This window comes from Pleurodeles waltl, chromosome 7 (genome assembly GCF_031143425.1).
Source record: "Pleurodeles waltl isolate 20211129_DDA chromosome 7, aPleWal1.hap1.20221129, whole genome shotgun sequence".
NCBI lineage: Eukaryota > Metazoa > Chordata > Amphibia > Caudata > Salamandridae > Pleurodeles > Pleurodeles waltl.
The window spans coordinates 1,338,924,236-1,338,946,377 of record NC_090446.1 but is presented as its reverse complement, the minus strand read 5'-3'; the positions used below and the strand labels follow the sequence as shown (position 1 = coordinate 1,338,946,377).

Below are 22,142 nucleotides of genomic sequence, written 5' to 3'. Positions count from 1 at the left end.
ATATATATTTATGAGGAATTTGGAACATTCCTGATATACTAAAGCTAGAAAACCTGGGAATGCATAAAATGGTACACCTTCTCATGTGAGGCATAACAAGGAGAAATGTCTTTACTTCTTCTTGTCACGCTCTCATTGTATGCAGACATAGAAAGAGGAACATCCTTCTATGGATTGTTTTTGTGCAGGAAGTTGTCCCTGTTGTAATGCCGGCACCCATGGTGCAAGGCTGCGTCCATTGGCACTAGGCAACACACACAGCACCAATGCCAGGAGACAGCAAAAATACAGAAATGTGCCATATCTTTGTATAAATGGTGCATTTCTGCTATCTGCTTTTCACGCAGTGCAGAAAGTTGTTTTGTTGTGTTGTATTAAATCTACCCCAAATGTTCTGATTGGATAACCCAGTGCAGTAATCAGCTAAGCAAACTATCATCATAAGAAATACCATAGTGGGACCCGCAGATCTGTGCAAAGCTGCCAGCATACTAAACAAGCATTTGCAATACAACGGGTCTCGCGTTTGCTCGTGTTAGAGCTGACAGAATTGTAAACTCCTAACCCGACTTTTCACTGGTAATGAAACCTATCGGCAAAAGTGCATTTATGTACTAACTGGAAAAGTGCAATTAACTGTGTCACAGGGTTCATATTATGGAAAGCGCTCAACTTCTGCCAACCGAGATCGCGCTGGGAAAAGAGAGAAAGAGGAGTCCACGGGCCGGACGGACAACAGCGAGCCTCGCATGTTTTCTGTACTTGGTCGATGCGCTCGAGATGGGCTATCCACCGAAAAAGGCATGACGTATGCATGCCTTCCACTAATGAATTCAAGCAGATTCTAACAGGCAAGCCCATGAATCAATGATGTGACGTGGACGGGGCTCCGAGCCCTTTTTAGTAACTAAAGCATCTCGCTTAGCGAAACGCATGCGACGCAGGCTCGACCCTAAAAACAAACTGCATGTCTTTCTTTCTCACACCCCTGGGGAGGGGGAGGGGGATGGGATCAGGGAGGGTGTCCAGGAGGCCCCGTCAGCACAGTGCACTGTGCACGGGCGGCAACAGGCGGGGGGGGGAGAGACCCCCTCCAGGTACTTTGCAGAGGGGGGCTCACGTTTTGTTACGCCACGTCCTCCCACAACACCCCACTCCCTAATAGCTGCAGCCCTGTCTGCGGGGAAACAGAGTTTTTCCTGAAAGACTTGTTGGAGGGAGCTGGAGCCAATGTGTGGTGGACTCTACATCAGTATTCTTGGAGGAAAACCGCCCAGTTTTTGACAGCTCCGAAGCGGTTACCGATTGCATGCAGCGCTTTAGAAAAACTCTACAATTTATTGTTTAAAAAATTCATAAAAACAGTTTCCGAAAGGTCTATTTCCACTACCCAGACCACCCTGGCCCCCTTGTGAGGCACAAAGAAAGAGGTGCACAGGCTGATCAAAATAATTGCTTTTTATTGTTCAAAAATGTCAGCAAAGTGTTAGTTAAATCAGAAACAATTAAGAGATAACATTCAAGTTTCGAAATGTTTGTTGCTGCACAAAACGATTCTGTTGACTAGTGATTTTTCTCCTTCAGCTTTGTGCTACTGTGGAAGGATCAGTGGCACGTTTTTGAAGCACCTTTTCTACGGCACGTGATAGATCCTCCTGAAAGATCTGCCATCCTTGATGAACATATAACAAACTCGTTTAACTTTCCCACAAAGCCCCTAAGCTCCCTTGATTACCATTAGCAGCACAGCACATAACTATATGTCTAAGATAAAAACAGTCAATCATTTAGGAATGGAAGCTGGGCTAATGGACTGAAAGGAAAACAAGAGTTCTCGAGCAGCCTGAAGTGGGGTAAGAAGGCCACGCGCTTCACATTTACAGCTTGAGAAAAGGAGCTACAGCACCTGTGCATGTTCAGCCTTTACCTCACCCCCAGGGCCACAAATGTAATGCTGTTCGAATGTAAAAGAGAGCTCAGCGCGAGACCAGGCTGTGTTGTCCATTGGCCACGTAAGGAACGCTACTCCCAGCTACAGAACAAAGGTTCCAGTCATGAGAGAACTTAAAAAAAGACACTGACTGGTGGGAGGGGTTATTATTTTGGGTCCCTCCCCAACCTAGTGTGGAGACCTAGAGATGCCCTAGACAGAAAGAGTGCATTGTGCTGAACATTTTGATGGTGGTCCCATTGCCCCAAGATCACCACACAGTGAGTTATGGATGGGGTGGTGCAGCCAATATTGCAGTATCTTGATTGTAATGCTCAGAACAGCCCCTGGGGGACACTATAACAAAAATAACATATGTAAGAAACGTGGTCAATTAACCATATAGTCAGCCCCTAGAGGGCATAATGACATGAAAACAGAATGGCTGAAAATAGTGCAGGGTAACCATATATGTAGCTCCTAGAGGGCTTAATTCCTTACACATTTTCAGGCCTACTGCAATACTATTACAAACAAGGCCCTAAAACACAAACAGCTCCCAGTTGTAAAACAAAAGTTCTAGCCATGAAAGAGCTTAAAAAGACATTGAATTGTGGGAGAGGTTCCTATCCAATCTAGTGTGTGGACTCAGATGACCTAGACAGAAAAAACGCATCATGCTGAACGGTGTGTTGGTGGTCCCATTGTCATAGCACCACCACAGGATGAGTTGTGAGCAAAAATGTTTTTAAAAATAAATGCCCCACAAAGCATTATGATATGAGTTTCCAGAGTGCAGTGAATATTGTAGTATTGTCTGTACTGCTCTGCAGAGAGAGCCGCTTCGGGGATTTCTGTTTTTTTTTCTGTTTTAAATGCTCCAGTTTGTATATTTTTCAACTGCTACACTTGTACGTAAGTGGTACTCATGTAAAGCGCTCTTCCGATCGAGTTTACACTATAGGAACCTTTAAAAAAAATAAAAAATAAAAAAAAGAACGCCCCCCCCCCACCTCCAGCTTGCAGCCTTTGTGCACAGACACCACAAAGAAACAGCAGCATGTCAAGGAACAAGGAAGAGGAAGAAACAACATATGGCCACAGTGTGAAGCGGCAAGGCAAAAGAAAAAAGCATTGCTTCCCACTAAGGCAGTGGTTCCCAACCTGTGGTCCGGGGACTCCTGAGGGTCTGCAAAGCCTCCTCAGGGGGTCCATGACTGCTTGGAAAATGTAATATTATTAATAGGTTAGGTCCCCAGATTTCAGAAATGACTCGTGGGGGGGGGGGCTCCCTGGATTTCAATAATGATTCAGTGGGGGTCCCTGGGTTCCAGTACTGGTAAACTGGGGGTCCACAGAAGTCAAAAGGTTGGGAACCACTGCACTAAGGTATATGGCCGATTGTGTAATAATAGATGTAACAGAGTCAGTCTCCAAGGCAGTAACAAAGCAGCCTCAAGGCGGGACAAATGTAAAGCATTTACCTACGAAATCAAATTAATTTTGAAAGGCAGGCCATGGAACGAATAAAAGTGATAGGGGTGAGATGGGCGTGGTGCAAGCCCACAGATGTAAATTACGTGTTGAGAGACAACGTTTGCGCACTGCCTAGGCTTGACCGAAAAAGTGGCTCATTTCTCCAAATTTGGGCAATTTTGAACTTGTAAAGGACACGTTGTATAAGTGTTTTGCAAGGTATGAAAGACATCACAGATTTGAGCTTGCTGCAGGCAATACTTATTTTAATATCTGCGAAATCACCTCAGCTCAACATCCCATGATTCTGGGCAAATCACTGAATCTCCCCATGCCTAAAAAATAAAAATGATTATGTGCTTGTGTAATGTAACTGGTGCTTATGTAAAGCTCTCCAATACCTTTGGGTTGAGTCTGCACTATTAAAACTGCAAAAAACACAAAACCAAAAAAAGACACAGCAGACCATAAAACAGGGCCACAAACAGCCAAGAAGGAGGCCCACTGTTACACCAGCCCACCGGGCACTGCCTGATTGCTCTTTAGCCCAGTCTGACCCTTTTGCTAGGGTTTGAGCGTGCAAGAAAGCCAGTGGGCCTCAGATATTAAGAGTAAACCTTCATTTCTTAATGTAGCACTTGCTTCTAATGTTTGGTTTGCTCCTTTAAATCCATTGACTCTTGTGTGATGAGGGGAATGAGCAGCGGGAGACCATGGTATTTACCCTAGAACAACAGCCTATAGTCAACAAAGTAGTCTTCAGACCCACCTCTATGCTAAACTAGAGAAGGATGAGTGAAAGATTTGTGCAGTCTATGCACTAGGAGCCTTGAAGCCAGAGAGATATCCTGTACAAGAGGGATGCTCGGTTTACTTCCAGGCAGATAACCTTTAAAAGAAGCGCATCGTGGAAACTTGAATGCATCCATCCCTAGAGGGCGGCACAGGTAAACAGGAGATTTACCTTTTGTCTGATATAAAACTCTCTCTCTAGAAAAGTGTGTCTTCGTAAAGGGCCTATATAAACCTAAACAAGAACCATTGCGCAGGTTTACTTCTGGCTGGCCTATGCTATTCAATATTCTATGCGAAACTTAACCTTGGGAAGTACTGTACCCCTCCCCACCTACAACCGGGCTAGAGCACCCATCCTAGAATTTGATCTCAGCACAAAGAGCTTCCATATTCTTTTAACTGTGCCCCAAATTGTCAAAGGAGTATCGCGACTCACCCACTTACAAAATCTGTTATAAATCAATTTAAGCATAAATCACACATACATTACCCCGAAAGACAAGACGCTAACCCATTTCAGCCCTGCTGATCACACAGTAAGCACCCCAGCTAAATTTAAGGTGTTATTTGTTAGAAAAAAAAACGGCAAACATATAAATGAGTAAACCTGAAATTAACTCTCAAAGGTGGCACCTGCAGGAAGAGGCACAATCCTGGCTGGGACAAATCTGACCTTTAACCCCAGCGAAATAAAGGCCTATTCAAATTTTCAGGGTTGCTGCCTGCAGACAAGTTCTGGGTTATGAGCAAAAATAATAGCGACTTGGATTAAAAGGCAGGCTCCATGAAATGTTTTTTTTCCAGATTGTAAAGCAGCGGAGGCTGAAAGGCTCCTCATGGATGTCTGCAGGCGAGTTTTGCATGTGCACAGCACGAACCCCCCGGTTCTGCCTGGAAGTGCAGTCTCCAGATCAGTGGTAGATGCTGCTGCGCGGCCTTGTCTGGTTCTTGCAGGCGTAGTTGAGCTCGGCCCCTCCGGTCAGCAGCAGGTCCACGCCGGTGCAGAAGGTCCCCTCAGATGCCAGGTACAGGGCGGCTTGGGCACACTCCTCGGTTGTGCCCATCCTGCCCAGGAGCTGTCCAGGTGCAAAGAAAGGGAGGAGGTCAGATGCTGCTGCACGAGACAATACAACAAAAGACAACAAAGTAACTAGGGTGATGTCAAGCACGTGCTAAGAAGCAGCAGGGAGTGTGGACAGCGCAGCATGTGGCGGCAGGAGGAGTTAGACATGGTTCAAGAGTGTGGGTATGGTTGTTAAGTAGTGCCGCATGTGGCAACATCAAGTGCAGATAGTGCTTAATTTGTAAAAGATCAGTGGTAGGACCCAACATTTTGCTTCAAATCCGGCGGTTGTCAGAGCATAATGCTGAGGTTCCCAAATCCCAAAGCTGCCTAGTCTTCTTTCCGCCTTGTGCCTCTTTCATCCACCACCTGACGCTCACTTTCTCCTTTATCTAACTCCTGCATTGGCAAGTTGAGCCACGTCCCTCTCTCACTACCAAGTAACGCGAGGGAATCTATATCAGATCCCCCAACATCGTTGGGAGTGCCTTGGAGAGGGAAACTGGGAAGGTGTGGTCAATGTTTTAATGTATTGGTAGGTACCATACTCCTGCTCAACTTCATGAATGGATGGATCACAGAACATTCACAGGGATGCTGGCAGGGGTGTGGGCACACAGTACCATAACCATTTGTTGTTGCATTGCCCGAGGCTCATTTCATACTGGACAGGAGTCCTTGACATCACCGACAAACTATACGATACAGACGTCCCTAAGTTTGCTGAATTCCCTTCACATGGGCTACCGTACATGCAAAATTACCCTCACAGGGTAAACAAATCACTGTAGTATTATGCACAACCAGGCAGGCAATCACAGCTTTCTGCAATAAGACCAGGCCCTCTGATCAGAAGGACTGGTTTCATAGATTCTGGGACTTAATAGGGACGGAGGAAATAATGATATTGCTAAATCAAAATCCATAGCCTTCGAATCAGATAGTTCTTTCTTTCTAGACTGCTGATTCTCCAACGAAAAAGTACCATTGTACTATATGTAGTCTATTCCCAGCCCAGTATATAAAAAAAAAGAAAACCCTGTGCAGGGCTGCAATGCTCATGGTTGCCTACCTAGGCTTGTAAACGCAATAGAAACACTGCATGTTAACTCATGCCATAACAACAATTTCAAAGAGTTGATGACAAGTATACATTCATGTCAATATATGTTGATACAATGTTACAGTAGGTGGCACTGCTTAGTTAAACTATTTCAGAAAAACTGCATTGTCTCATGTAATTGTCAAGAGAAACAAAGTAATTCTTTAAAATCTAGTTATTCAAAGCACTACTGCCATCACTTACTGTATCTCCCTAAGATGCATGATGCACCATTACCGATCTTTGTTAATTCTTAAATAAAGTACTTGGTGCAGTAGTATTTTGTGGATGTTTCCGATTGCACTGAAAAATCAGTGACACCACAACAGCAGTGGCGGCTGGTGACATTTGAAAGGGGTGGGGCGTAAAAATTGGGTATAACTTATGTAGCGAGTGAAGCGAGCAAGCTTAATGGACAAACGTGTGGTCCAAGGTTAGTCTTCCTCCCAAGAAAACATTGAAAAAAGATTGACAAATGATACATTTGAAAGCAAATTAATATAGTGAGAAAGCAAGGTTTATAAAGTACCTGGAACGTACAGTCTTGAAATACTAAACACATTAAAAACTGCCCTATATCTGACTGCATTAATACGTTCAACAGTTACTTTAATGTGGAATTGTACATAGCAACAGCTTCAGGCCCTTTAAAGTGTGTGCTTGTCCAGTGTCTTGCACTGCATGCAGCATCAACTTCGGAAGAAAATGCTCTAACCAGTCATCAGGAAGCACCCAGAGCTGCTGGCTGCAATCAGTCATACAGGAATATGTGCAGACAGATCTTTAAGTGGCATGAAAACAGTGGGGGCTCTCTAAAAGGGAACATGTAAAACCACTTTCTGTGATTCCAATAGTGTGCCACCCAGCCTGTATTTCGGTTTCTCTCTGAGATGTGATTGCACCCAGAAATATAATACAACAACTAACATACGCCTAAAACCTGTAAGTACTATTGGCTTTGTCAATGGTCGTTATCTGTTTATGATAAATGAGTAAAAACAATGATTAGCTATAAATAATTACGATTGAAAATGTTTAAATTCTGAAACTGTGAGACTGTGATTTAAATATTATTGAGCCTATGGAAGGAGTATGGCCTTCAGTTATGTGTGCTTTATGTTAGATATGTATGCTCTTTTTCTCTTCACATCTCATCCATCTGCATATTTTCAACATCTTCTCTTTTCTTTGCAGCACCTTCCCCCACCCCCTCACCTGAATGCACTCCCTCGCATCTCCCTCATTTTACCACCCCAAACATACACTGTACTCATTCACATTTAGGCACTTTATTTCATTTTGCTTTTGCCTTCTAAATATTTTGACCTCTCCGCACCCCTTCACACACATTTACACTGAATTGAATTTGCAGCTATAATACATGAACATTGTTCTCTGTGCTCTGCAGAGAGACCGATTCACTGTCAGGCACTTTGCTTTGCCCTCAGCACCAGCGCTCTCAATCAAAGCCCCTCATAAACACCTGGCATGAGTCAAAGTGCGCACTACGCAAGAGTAATGCAATGCACAGAAACAGCATGTGAAACAGCTAGCTCTTTTGGGGAATGCAACATTAAGTAAACGTGAAATATGAGGCACTAAATGTCTGACACTCATTATGCACGTTTTAACATTCATTGTTTGCATATCAATCCATCATTGTGGCAATAATGTTAGGGGCCTGAAGATAGGGCCACTTTTAATACCATACAGCAGATAACTGTCTTCACTGTAAGCACGTATCTTGAATATTTGGATAAATTTTGCAAGGGAACAAGAACCTTGCTCATCTTTTGGAACAGTTTCACGAGGAACAAATACAGCAGCTCCACTTTTAAAGGAAACAGTGATCTGCAGCCACGGGCTGGGTTGTCACATGGGGGAGGTTAGTGTGAAGGGGTCTCAGTACAATAAAAAAAAACACAAGATTAGCGTTAGAACACTTAATGTTACTGAAGACAAGACACTAAATCAAACATGCTTGCATCCACTCCTACTGTGTAACGAATGGGGACAGGGTGGGATCTATGCCTGGTGATGACAGATGACTGCCCAACGCAGGGATGAAGACTCCGACGCCCAAAATCATGACTCTAAAAGCGTCACTGGCCTATAGTGGACACTGCCATAGGCCACAATAGGAATGAAGGGCTTTAGAGCAGTTAGCACTGTGTCGTGCATCTCAGTGTAGAAAGTTGATTTACAGCCTGGCTTCCGTCTCGTGCTTTCAAGCGAGGCATGGCAGGCAGCCTGGGACAGACAGCCCAGACTTAAATGCATCGATTTGTTTAGAGTTACGATCATACCTCTAAATAAATCAATCTATTTAATATTTTATTATATGAATGTGTAGGAATTTCAGAGGGGCACAATCCCTCAATCCTAAAAGAGAAAACGTCCCTGCACAACAGACTCAAATCTGTCATAGTTACCTTGATGTGACGATTTTTCTTTTATATATGTGATTACGATACCTGAATATCAGTTTTCCTCTTTTCATTTTTAGGTCGAGCCTATACAGCACTTTTTTGTCTGGAAGACCCGTTATCTCTTATGGGAGCAGGAACTCCGCCTACCACTTTTAATTTGTTCTCTTTGCTTGTCTTTTATCAATCCTTGCTTGTTAGTGGGTAATTTGTCTTCCTGGGCCCTCCTTGTAGTAATTTGTTCATTCCCCTGGAGCAGGTCCCCATTACTTGTAAGCTTACTCGTTTTTCTATTTTACTTACTTCTCAGGAACTATTTTTTAAAATCATGAACAGCTCTTGACACACGTGATTGTATTTTGAGTGGCTTGGAGCGTTTATTTTGTATATGAAGATGAAAATGTAGATTCTGGATTTTTTTGTGAGTGGTTGTTTACTGCGTTCGTCGGATTTGAAAGTGAGATAATATTTTCTTTTGCTGTACTTCAGGTTGAGTTTGTGCATTCAAATATTTTTTTTGATGGAATTATTCTTTTGTATGTTCCGTGTGTTTTTAGTTGTACACATCGCTTTCTTTGTGCATGTCTTTTTTTATATAGTACCTGCTGGAATTACTTTTCTCTATGTTCCTTCTGTTACTGTTTTCTTTTTTCAATTGTTTTGTTGAGTTTGTTTTAAAGTGGCTTCTTCCTTTTAACTTCTATGGGAAACGCATGATGCTTGATATGCGTAGTGTGGCTCTGTCTGTTTATTATGTATATTTATATGAAATGTTAAAGGCTGCTTTTAGGAATGTAGAGTTAACAAATTTTTTTAAAAAGTTTTTTTGCCGCTCGAGAAGATGGACTTTAAAATTGTCATTCTGCTGCAAAAATTCACCCTTGCAGCTTCCTGGGGATACGCATGGTGCCCGGTACGACGCCAGCAGCCGTAGATATATGAACTCTCTGCACTTCTTTAGGTGAGATCGAATTGCCAATACATGGTACTCCTAAGTATTTCTAGTAGATACATTAATTAGTAAAAGTATCTCAGCTGTTTTTTAGTAGTTTGAGAAGTGTTGTAAATATAAAGAATTCTGCAGTTGCTTTTAAAATTATGCTCTTCTCCAATCCCTTCCCTTGCTGCATGGATGCCTGTATATTTCCATCTTCCTAGGGAAATGCACAATGTCCAGAAGAGCTACTGTGGCTGTGTTTGTGTGTTTTTATTTACACTGATATGAAATGTTAGAGGCTAGTTCGAGGAGTGCAGCACATTACAAGCTAAAAACGTTATATCGCCGCCGCAGAAGAAGGGTAATAATCACACGTCTGTATATTTTTGTCTGTTATTGTTTTACACTGTGTACATGTTGTTGTCAGTAGATATATTAATGATTTGCATTACCTTAGCTGGGCTATAATTGCCAATACATGAAATTTCAAACTCTTTCCAGCAGGTCCATTGCATAGCTGTAGTATTTTGGCATTTTTATAGTTGCCTGAAAACTGTCTGCAATCCAAGGTAGTCTGCAGTTATTTAAAAAATGATGTACATTAACCAACCGGGATCCAGCTGTTAAAGCAGCCCCTACCCTTTCCAGGGATACGCAGGATGCTTGGTACAGCTGCTGCAGCTGTGTTTGTTTATCATTTCCACGGATATTAAATGTAAAAGCGTGGTTCCAGGAATGCAGCGTACCACAAGCTAAATAAAAAAAACATAATATGTCAGCTGGAGACGTCGGACACTAACCACACACGTATGTTTCAATCGTTATTATTTTATGCAGTCTTTCATTTTAGGGCATGTTCTGTGATCTGCATACTACACGTTGTTTGTAGCATGTATCTTAACCATTTGCGCTACCTTAGATGAGCTTTAATTGCCAAAACACTAAATTTAGAACTCTCTCCAGAAGGTAAATTAATTAGTTGAAGTATTTTGGGACTTTTATCGTTGCCAGAAACCAGTTTGAAATACAGGTAACGCTGAAGTTTATTTTGAATAATGATACTCTTTTACGAACCTGGCCTCACCTACCCTCCCCCCCCAGCCCACCACGCAGCAAAAGTGACCTGACTGTTTATTTAAAAGGAGAACGCGTAAACAACAACAGATATTATTTTACAGTTACAATAAAGATCTTGAAAGGTTGGGAAATAGTCCCCAGTCTCTGGTGGACACTTTCTCCATTTTTTTTGTTGCTGTTTTTTTCGAGCGCGCAAGCACTCTGACGTGTTGTAATCTTTTTGGGCTTTTAACCACGCCCACCACACCCCCATCACTATCACTTGTTCACGGGCCTGCTTTTCAAAAATCCTTTGTTATCATTGGTAAATGATTTACGTTTGTCCCTCATTGGGGCAGATTTGTTGCGAACTTGGCCATCGACCCTTTTACATGGATAACTGCTCGTTTGCCTATACGTTTGACTGCGAGCGAACTTCTTTTTCCTTTTCTGTCTCTCCTCCATGTTTACGCTCCTGGCGGCCGTGGCGCTTTGAATCAGCTTGCTTATGTCAACTGTTTTACTTTTCATTTTCAATTTATGTGGCAAGAAAAATCCAGTTAGGAATTTACAAAGCTAATAGCTCTAAGTCGAGCAAACGCAAGACCCATTGATTTGCAAATGCTTGTTTAGGGCAAGTAAGTTAACGTCTACGTATGACTCACATATACATCTTGTCACAATACAGATACCGATCTTTACTGTTCCTTTTACATAGGGGGAACAGTCTCCGGCTTCAAATTGCTACAAAGTATTCTGTTGTCTCCTTCACTCAACACTCTTTAGTGTTGCAGCCATCATGGTTTGATCGTGTAAAAGGTGTGGAGCGCCTTTCACTCGTCAGCTCAATATAGATTTTTATTTAGAATGGGGATCAGACGCTGGCTTCTGGGAGGCACTGATATCCAATGTTAGAGGTTTCTTACAGGAATGCTGCGCGTACACAATCTTAAGATACATTCATATTGTTTCTACAAAAAATGACAACAATCATGCATCCATAAGTTTTATCCACTACTGTTTAACTCAGCTTTTTATGTTTGTACCTATTTTGGGAATTGCACTTTCTAACTAGTTTGTTGTAGGTACAATAATCTTATGCTCTCCTTTACATTAGCTATAAATGCCAAATACACAAAACTTTGTTTTTTTCTTTAGCAGGTATATTAATAGAACTATTTTGGCATTTTTATAATTTCCTTCAACTTGCTGGAAAGTCCAGTTAGTCTGCAATTGTTTTTAAAAAGATGCACTTTTGTAAAACTGGCCCAGTGTTGAAAAAGGGGCCTCCATTCTTCCAGTATCCCCGGAAACCAGTGATGCCTTGTCCAGCTAGTATGCCTGTGTTTGTCTGTTTATTTTTTACTCCGATATTAAATGTGAGAGGTTGGCTGTAAGAGTGCAGCCAACAACAAACTCCAAATGTATTCTTATTGCCTCAAGCAGCAGGTATATTAACTCTCTGAGCTACCTTTGTTAGTTCTAATTATTAATAATACACGAAACTTAGAACTGTCTCCAGCGGGTACATTACTTAGTACAAGTATTATGGTACTTTTATCGTTGCTTGACAACTCTTGGAGATTAAAAGAACTTTGCCATTGTTTTAAAAATGATGCACTTTGCCTAAACTGTCCCCCGCTGCAAAAGCGGTCTCCCCCCTTTCAGCTTCAAGGGGAAATGTTTGTTTATATTCTGTGAACTGTGTACTTCATGTTGTTTGTGGCAGGTATAGTAACCCTCTGCGATCACTTAGATAAGTTATTACTGCCAATCCACTAAACTCAGATCTTTCTTTAGCTGGTATATAAATCAATAGAAGTATTTTGACCCTTTTGTAATTGCCTGGAAATTGGTGGAAATACAAGTTATTCTGCAATTGTTTTCAGAATGAAGCATTTTTACCCAACTGAGCCTGTGTTGCAAAAACGACCTCTACCCTGTCAGTATCCCGGGAAACTTGTCATTCCTTGCACAGTCAGTGTGTCCTTGATTTTTTTTTTTTGTACAGGTCTAATAAACGTGAAAGGCTGGTTACAGGACTGAAATGATGCATTTCTTCAAAACCAGCCCCTCGGTGTAAAAGCGGATCCCAACCTTCCAGCTTTCAGGAAAAATGTTGAGTAGATTCTGTGAGCTGCATAGTACACGATGTTTGTTGCAGGTATATTACCCCTCTACGGTATCTTACAGGAGCTATAACTGCCAAATACAGCAAACTCCGATCTCTCTTTAGCAGGTGTATAAATAATACACGTATTTTGGCACTTTTATAGTGGTCTTGAAATTGCTAGAAATACGAGTTACTCTCGAATTGTTTTTAAAATGATGCACAGCCGCACGCGCTGTAAAAGCTTCTCAGGGAAACTCATGATGACACTGTCATAACCTAAAATTTCACCTCGCCGCCCAAGTAGCAGGATAATAGTTACACTTCTGTATGTTTTATGTGTTATTATTTAATGCAGTGTTTTATGTTGGGCTATGTTCTGTGGTTTGCAAACTACAACTATTAGACAAAACACACGACGCCACCCACCAACCAAGCTTTTAATTACATATGCACGCATGCACACCATTACACCTTTACCTTTTGCTGCTAATGCTAAACAATAACAACAACAAAAGACAAAATTAGTAAACCTGCAGTCACATCCAAAAGGTGAGACCTCTTAGCTATGCCAATGCTTGTTACTTATTTCTGATGACTGGTTTATATCTTTTTATCCTGTATACTATATACGCTTTAAGTTTACATAATGACGTCTACATGCACTTTATTATTAGTTTGTTTTCGTTTTGGGAAAAATCAATAAAGAATTTAATTACAAATAAAACTGTCATCTGGTAAACACCGAAGAGGTACTGCTGCAAAAGGGAGGTCTCTTGCTGAATGATTGGGTGTAGCATGACTACATGACACTGGGTTTCAGCGTACAGTACCCCGTAAGAACGGATTTTATCAGCATGTTGGCATCACTCCTGTAGCACCTTTCATATGACAATCATGACATGACAATACGTGGGGATACTGCCACACATGCACAATGGTCATTCCATTTTTGCTTTGCTGTCCAATGATGCTCGAAGGAAAGGTAAGGCAGCCAGGCCCTTATTAGTTGTAAAATTCAGGGAAACACTTTACAGGTCCGAAAAATCAGAGTGGTATCACCCATAATCCTTAATGCAGAAGCCACCACTAGTGTTCTGTCTAAAGAAGCTGTCCTTGGGGTGTTTTAACTCTTATTACCCTATTATTTCAGGCAACAAAACTTCTAGGGCTGTCTAAAGGTGAAGTGTAGACCATAGGAGGAGTAATTGAACATACAATAACAGCATACAAGCAGTCGGCATCATTTCCCATCTCATCTGAAATTTCCTTTTAGGTCTGGCTACACATTGCTTCAACTGTGTGGAGAGCTTTATGTTTCTAAAAATACACACTTGCTTAGATAATTACAGGGGCTTTCAGTCAGCCCACTACATTCACCGGTCGGTTCACGTGGCATTTAATTTTTTCTTTCACCCACCACAGCATACAACATGGCTGTCTGGCAATGCGAGTAACAGCATTTCTCCTGATCACATGTGCACGGACATTTGAGAAGGAGTGCACTTCAGTGGCAAGAACTGGTGTGCCTTGACCATCTTTTACTTTTACATTTTTAAATGCTTGCCAATTGTTTTTGGGTACTGTAGGAAGTTGGCTCTGTATGTGCTATTTCAAAGTAAGGAATAGCATGCACAGAGTCCAAGGGTTCCCCTTAGAGGTAAAATAGTGGTAAAAAATAGATAATACTAATGCTCTATTTTGTGGTAGTGTGGTCGAGCAGTAGGCTTATCCAAGGAGTAGTGTTAAGCATTTGTTGCACATACACAAGACAATAAATGAGGTACACACACTCAGAGACAAATCCAGCCAATAGGTTTTTATATAGAAAAATATCTTTTCTTAGTTTATTTTAAGAACCACAGGTTCAAATTCTACATGGAATATCTCATTCGAAAGGTATTGCAGGTAAGTACTTTAGGAACTTCAAATCATCAAAATTGCATGTATACTTTTCAAGTTATTCACAAATAGCTATTTCAAAAGTGGACACAGTGCAATTTTCACAGTTCCTGGGGGAGGTAAGTTTTTGTTAGTTTTACCAGGTAAGTAGGACACTTACAGGGTTCAGTTCTTGGTCCAAGGTAGCCCACCGTTGGGGGTTCAGAGCAACCCCAAAGTCACCACACCAGCAGCTCAGGGCCGGTCAGGTGCAGAGTTCAAAGTGGTGCCCAAAACACATAGGCTAGAATGGAGAGAAGGGGGTGCCCCGGTTCCGGTCTGCTTGCAGGTAAGTACCCGCGTCTTCGGAGGGCAGACCAGGGGGGTTTTGTAGGGCACCGGGGGGGACACAGGTCCACACAGAAATTTCACCCTCAGCGGCGCGGGGGCGGCCGGGTGCAGTGTAGAAACAAGCGTCGGGTTCGCAATGTTAGTCTATGAGAGATCTCGGGATCTCTTCAGCGCTGCAGGCAGGCAAGGGGGGGATTCCTCGGGGAAACCTCCACTTGGGCAAGGGAGAGGGACTCCTGGGGGTCACTTCTCCAGTGAAAGTCCGGTCCTTCAGGTCCTGGGGGCTGCGGGTGCAGGGTCTCTCCCAGGCGTCGGGACTTTAGGTTCAAAGAGTCGCGGTCAGGGGAAGCCTCGGGATTCCCTCTGCAGGCGGCGCTGTGGGGGCTCAGGGGGGACAGGTTTTGGTACTCACAGTATCAGAGTAGTCCTGGGGTCCCTCCTGAGGTGTTGGATCTCCACCAGCCGAGTCGGGGTCGCCGGGTGCAGTGTTGCAAGTCTCACGCTTCTTGCGGGGAGCTTGCAGGGTTCTTTAAAGCTGCTGGAAACAAAGTTGCAGCTTTTCTTGGAGCAGGTCCGCTGTCCTCGGGAGTTTCTTGTCTTTTCGAAGCAGGGGCAGTCCTCAGAGGATGTCGAGGTCGCTGGTCCCTTTGGAAGGCGTCGCTGGAGCAGGATCTTTGGAAGGCAGGAGACAGGCCGGTGAGTTTCTGGAGCCAAGGCAGTTGTCGTCTTCTGGTCTTCCTCTGCAGGGGTTTTCAGCTAGGCAGTCCTTCTTCTTGTAGTTGCAGGAATCTAATTTTCTAGGGTTCAGGGTAGCCCTTAAATACTAAATTTAAGGGCGTGTTTAGGTCTGGGGGGTTAGTAGCCAATGGCTACTAGCCCTGAGGGTGGGTACACCCTCTTTGTGCCTCCTCCCAAGGGGAGGGGGTCACAATCCTAACCCTATTGGGGGAATCCTCCATCTGCAAGATGGAGGATTTCTAAAAGTCAGAGTCACCTCAGCTCAGGACACCTTAGGGGCTGTCCTGACTGGCCAGTGACTCCTCCTTGTTGCTTTCTTTGTTCCCTCCAGCCTTGCCGCCAAAAGTGGGGGCCGTGGCCGGAGGGGGCGGGCAACTCCACTAAGCTGGAGTGCCCTGCTGGGCTGTGACAAAGGGGTGAGCCTTTGAGGCTCACCGCCAGGTGTCACAGCTCCTGCCTGGGGGAGGTGTTAGCATCTCCACCCAGTGCAGGCTTTGTTACTGGCCTCAGAGTGACAAAGGCACTCTCCCCATGGGGCCAGCAACATGTCTCTGGTGTGGCAGGCTGCTGGAACTAGTCAGCCTACACAGACAGTCGGTTAAGTTTCAGGGGGCACCTCTAAGGTGCCCTCTGTGGTGTATTTTACAATAAAATGTACACTGGCATCAGTGTGCATTTATTGTGCTGAGAAGTTTGATACCAAACTTCCCAGTTTTCAGTGTAGCCATTATGGTGCTGTGGAGTTCGTGTAAAACAGACTCCCAGACCATATACTCTTATGGCTACCCTGCACTTACAATGTCTAAGGTTTTGCTTAGACACTGTAGGGGCACAGTGCTCATGCACTGGTACCCTCACCTATGGTATAGTGCACCCTGCCTTAGGGCTGTAAGGCCTGCTAGAGGGGTGTCTTACCTATACTGCATAGGCAGTGAGAGGCTGGCATGGCACCCTGAGGGGAGTGCCATGTCGACTTACTCATTTTGTTCTCACCAGCACACACAGGCTTGTAAGCAGTGTGTCTGTGCTGAGTGAGGGGTCTCTAGGGTGGCATAATACATGCTACAGCCCTTAGAAACCTTCCCTGGCATCAGGGCCCTTGGTACCAGAGGTACCAGTTACAAGGGACTTATCTGGATGCCAGGGTGTGCCAATTGTGGAAACAATGGTACATTTTAGGTGAAAGAACACTGGTGCTGGGGCCTGGTTAGCAGGGTCCCAGCACACTTCTCAGTCAAGTCAGCATCAGTATCAGGCAAAAAGTGGGGGGTAACTGCAACAGGGAGCCATTTCTTTACACAAGCCCCCCCCAGCCCACAGGCCAGGAGACTCAGCCCAAGCTGGGAGAGTCTTCCTAGTCTGTCAGGCGAGGAAGAGTAGGAGAAATAGGCTGGTTAGTTGCAGGGCCTACTCTGCCTTACATCCTTCTGTTCAGGTCATTCCCTTTGGGGAACTGACCCACTTCCACAGTGATAGGACCTAGTCTGAATTGCCTCTTGTCTGCTTCTTCAATGTCTCCACCCATTCTTTTTATTTTGGGTTTAGAGGTATCCACCTCTGCTAATCTTATCTTAGCCAGGGTCATCCCTAGCTTACCCAAAGAGGTTACCCAGAGCTGGAGTAACCCCACCATGACCAACAGGGTCAGGGGGCCTAACTTGCTATTTGGCATGGGGTCTGACCACCATGCCAAGGATAGTGCAGCCACAAAGGCTAACACCCAGCAGAGGCCACTGACAGCTGTCAGTGCCCAGAACCACACCTTTAGCTCTTCACCTAAAAGGGAAGGGGCTAAGTTACAGGCTTCTTTGGGTTCAGGTTGCCTGTCTGCTGTATTGGAGTGGGGGGTTACCACATCTTGTAGTAAACACCCTTCTTCCACTCTTTCTTCTGTTAGCTGAGGAGCCACCCACTCAGGTTTAACAGTTGCCTGACTAGCCAGGACTTCTTGTGGGTCAGGTTGGACTTTATCAGGGCCATTTTTGGAGTTCTCCCCTACTGGAGCAGAATCTCCTTGGCTTGCTGTAACCTTGGCTAAAGGTTGTCCACCCTTCCTACTCTGTTTTCTTTTCTTCTTCTTCTGGGGCCTGCTTGCATTTACTGCAGAGGCAGGACTTCCAGAATCCTTGGGAGAGGACTGGCACTGGACCAGTTCCTCTCTTGAGCTCTGACTAACCTCTGGGTAGTCATTTCCAAGGAGACAATCAAGGGGGAGGTCTGTACTGACTACTACCCTTCTCCAGCTAAGAGTGCCACCCACTTCTATGGGCACTAAAGCCACAGGCCTCTTAGTGACCCTGTCTAGGCTAACTCTTACCCTGGCAGTCTCACCTGGGATGTACTGGTTTGAGAGCACCAGCCTGTCATGCACAATAGTGTGACTGGCACAAGTGTCTCTCAGGGCAGTGGTTGGGATTCCATTCACCAGTAGGTGGTGGAAGTGTCGGCTTCCCTCTGGAATCTCCAACTCACCTGTTGGGCCCTGTTTCCAGTTGAAGGCTAGGAAGACCTCCTCATCTGAGGAGTCATCTCCCAGGGCTACACTGGTTACCCCAGGAATTTTGTTCTGGGGTTTGTTTTTGGGACAAGAAGTGTCCTTGGTGTGGTGCCCAGACTGTTTACAGTTGTGGCACCATGCCTTAGTGGCATCCCAGTTCTTACCCTGGTACCCACCTTTGTTTTGGGTTGTGTCCTGGGGCCCACCCACCTGTTCTGGTTTTTGGGGGCCTACAGAGGACTCTTTTTCTTGGTTCCTAGTGTTACCCACTTTCTCCTGGGGAGTTTTTGTAACCCCTTTCTTTTGGTCACCCCCAGTGGAAGTTTTGGTTACCCTAGTCTTGACCCAGTGGTCTGCCTTCTTTCCCAATTCTTGGGGAGAAATTGGACCTAGGTCTACCAGATACTGATGCAACTTTTCATTGAAGCAGTTACTTAAAATGTGTTCTTTCATAAACAAATTATAAAGCCCAACATAGTCACACACTTCATTTCCAGTTAACCAACCATCTAGTGTTTTTACTGAGTAGTCTACAAAATCAACCCAGGTCTGGCTCGAGGATTTTTGAGCCCCCCTGAATCTAATTCTATACTCCTCAGTGGAGAATCCAAAGCCCTCAATCAGGGTACCCTTCATGAGGTCATAAGATTCTGCATCTTGTCCAGAGAGTGTGAGGAGTCTATCCCTACACTTTCCTGTGAACATTTCCCAAAGGAGAGCACCCCAGTGAGATCTGTTCACTTTTCTGGTTACACAAGCCCTCTCAAAAGCTGTGAACCATTTGGTGATGTCATCACCATCTTCATATTTAGTTACAATCCCTTTGGGGATTTTCAACATGTCAGGAGAATCTCTGACCCTATTTATGTTGCTGCCACCATTGATGGGTCCTAGGCCCATCTCTTGTCTTTCCCTCTCTATGGCTAGGATCTGTCTTTCCAAAGCCAATCTTTTGGCCATCCTGGCTAACTGGATGTCCTCTTCACTGGAGTTATCCTCAGTGATTTCAGAGTTGTTGGTCCCTCCTGTGAGGGAACCAGCATCTCTGACTATTATTTGTGGAGTCAGGGCTTGAGAAGCCCTGCTCTCCCTAAGTAGGACTGGAGGGGGGGAATTTCCCTCCAAGTCACTATCTTCATCCTCTGAGTTGCCATCCTCAGAGGGGTTGGCCTTTTCAAACTCTGCCAAAAGCTCCTGGAGCTGTACTTTGGTAGGTTTGGGGCCCATTGCTATTTTCTTTAGTTTACAGAGTGACCTTAGCTCTCTCATCTGTAGATGGAGGTAAGGTGTGGTGTCGAGTTCCACCACATTCACATCTGTGCTAGACATTATGCTTCTAAAAGTCGGAATACTTTTTAAGAATCTACAACTGGTTCTAGAATCTAATTCAAACTTTTACAAACTTTTAAACTCTAAAAGAAATGCTAAACAGGATCTAACACAAGGCCCTAGCAGGTCTTTTAAGAATTTAGAAAACTTTTCAAATTGCAAAAATCAATTTCTAATGACAATTTTGGAATTTGTCGTGTGATCAGGTATTGGCTGAGTAGTCCAGCAAATGCAAAGTCTTGTACCCCACCGCTGATCCACCAATGTAGGAAGTTGGCTCTGTATGTGCTATTTCAAAGTAAGGAATAGCATGCACAGAGTCCAAGGGTTCCCCTTAGAGGTAAAATAGTGGTAAAAAATAGATAATACTAATGCTCTATTTTGTGGTAGTGTGGTCGAGCAGTAGGCTTATCCAAGGAGTAGTGTTAAGCATTTGTTGCACATACACAAGACAATAAATGAGGTACACACACTCAGAGACAAATCCAGCCAATAGGTTTTTATATAGAAAAATATCTTTTCTTAGTTTATTTTAAGAACCACAGGTTCAAATTCTACATGGAATATCTCATTCGAAAGGTATTGCAGGTAAGTACTTTAGGAACTTCAAATCATCAAAATTGCATGTATACTTTTCAAGTTATTCACAAATAGCTATTTCAAAAGTGGACACAGTGCAATTTTCACAGTTCCTGGGGGAGGTAAGTTTTTGTTAGTTTTACCAGGTAAGTAGGACACTTACAGGGTTCAGTTCTTGGTCCAAGGTAGCCCACCGTTGGGGGTTCAGAGCAACCCCAAAGTCACCACACCAGCAGCTCAGGGCCGGTCAGGTGCAGAGTTCAAAGTGGTGCCCAAAACACATAGGCTAGAATGGAGAGAAGGGGGTGCCCCGGTTCCGGTCTGCTTGCAGGTAAGTACCCGCGTCTTCGGAGGGCAGACCAGGGGGGTTTTGTAGGGCACCGGGGGGGACACAGGTCCACACAGAAATTTCACCCTCAGCGGCGCGGGGGCGGCCGGGTGCAGTGTAGAAACAAGCGTCGGGTTCGCAATGTTAGTCTATGAGAGATCTCGGGATCTCTTCAGCGCTGCAGGCAGGCAAGGGGGGGATTCCTCGGGGAAACCTCCACTTGGGCAAGGGAGAGGGACTCCTGGGGGTCACTTCTCCAGTGAAAGTCCGGTCCTTCAGGTCCTGGGGGCTGCGGGTGCAGGGTCTCTCCCAGGCGTCGGGACTTTAGGTTCAAAGAGTCGCGGTCAGGGGAAGCCTCGGGATTCCCTCTGCAGGCGGCGCTGTGGGGGCTCAGGGGGGACAGGTTTTGGTACCCACAGTATCAGAGTAGTCCTGGGGTCCCTCCTGAGGTGTTGGATCTCCACCAGCCGAGTCGGGGTCGCCGGGTGCAGTGTTGCAAGTCTCACGCTTCTTGCGGGGAGCTTGCAGGGTTCTTTAAAGCTGCTGGAAACAAAGTTGCAGCTTTTCTTGGAGCAGGTCCGCTGTCCTCGGGAGTTTCTTGTCTTTTCGAAGCAGGGGCAGTCCTCAGAGGATGTCGAGGTCGCTGGTCCCTTTGGAAGGCGTCGCTGGAGCAGGATCTTTGGAAGGCAGGAGACAGGCCGGTGAGTTTCTGGAGCCAAGGCAGTTGTCGTCTTCTGGTCTTCCTCTGCAGGGGTTTTCAGCTAGGCAGTCCTTCTTCTTGTAGTTGCAGGAATCTAATTTTCTAGGGTTCAGGGTAGCCCTTAAATACTAAATTTAAGGGCGTGTTTAGGTCTGGGGGGTTAGTAGCCAATGGCTACTAGCCCTGAGGGTGGGTACACCCTCTTTGTGCCTCCTCCCAAGGGGAGGGGGTCACAATCCTAACCCTATTGGGGGAATCCTCCATCTGCAAGATGGAGGATTTCTAAAAGTCAGAGTCACCTCAGCTCAGGACACCTTAGGGGCTGTCCTGACTGGCCAGTGACTCCTCCTTGTTGCTTTCTTTGTTCCCTCCAGCCTTGCCGCCAAAAGTGGGGGCCGTGGCCGGAGGGGGCGGGCAACTCCACTAAGCTGGAGTGCCCTGCTGGGCTGTGACAAAGGGGTGAGCCTTTGAGGCTCACCGCCAGGTGTCACAGCTCCTGCCTGGGGGAGGTGTTAGCATCTCCACCCAGTGCAGGCTTTGTTACTGGCCTCAGAGTGACAAAGGCACTCTCCCCATGGGGCCAGCAACATGTCTCTGGTGTGGCAGGCTGCTGGAACTAGTCAGCCTACACAGACAGTCGGTTAAGTTTCAGGGGGCACCTCTAAGGTGCCCTCTGTGGTGTATTTTACAATAAAATGTACACTGGCATCAGTGTGCATTTATTGTGCTGAGAAGTTTGATACCAAACTTCCCAGTTTTCAGTGTAGCCATTATGGTGCTGTGGAGTTCGTGTAAAACAGACTCCCAGACCATATACTCTTATGGCTACCCTGCACTTACAATG

The 22,142-nt window shown here is 44.8% G+C and overlaps 1 protein-coding gene across 2 annotated transcripts in view; it reads right to left on the bottom strand.

Annotated features, from left to right (window-relative positions):
- Window positions 1-1,443: 1,443 nt before the first annotated feature.
- HSD17B14 (hydroxysteroid 17-beta dehydrogenase 14) overlaps window positions 1,444-22,142 on the bottom strand; it is a 104,323-nt gene continuing 83,624 nt past the window's right edge. For both annotated transcript variants that reach the window (XM_069200702.1, XM_069200701.1), the window contains exon 9: window positions 1,444-5,277. In XM_069200702.1, the coding sequence (XP_069056803.1) occupies window positions 5,113-5,277 (165 nt within the window). In that variant the 3' untranslated portion in view covers window positions 1,444-5,112. The remainder of the gene's footprint in view (window positions 5,278-22,142) is intronic.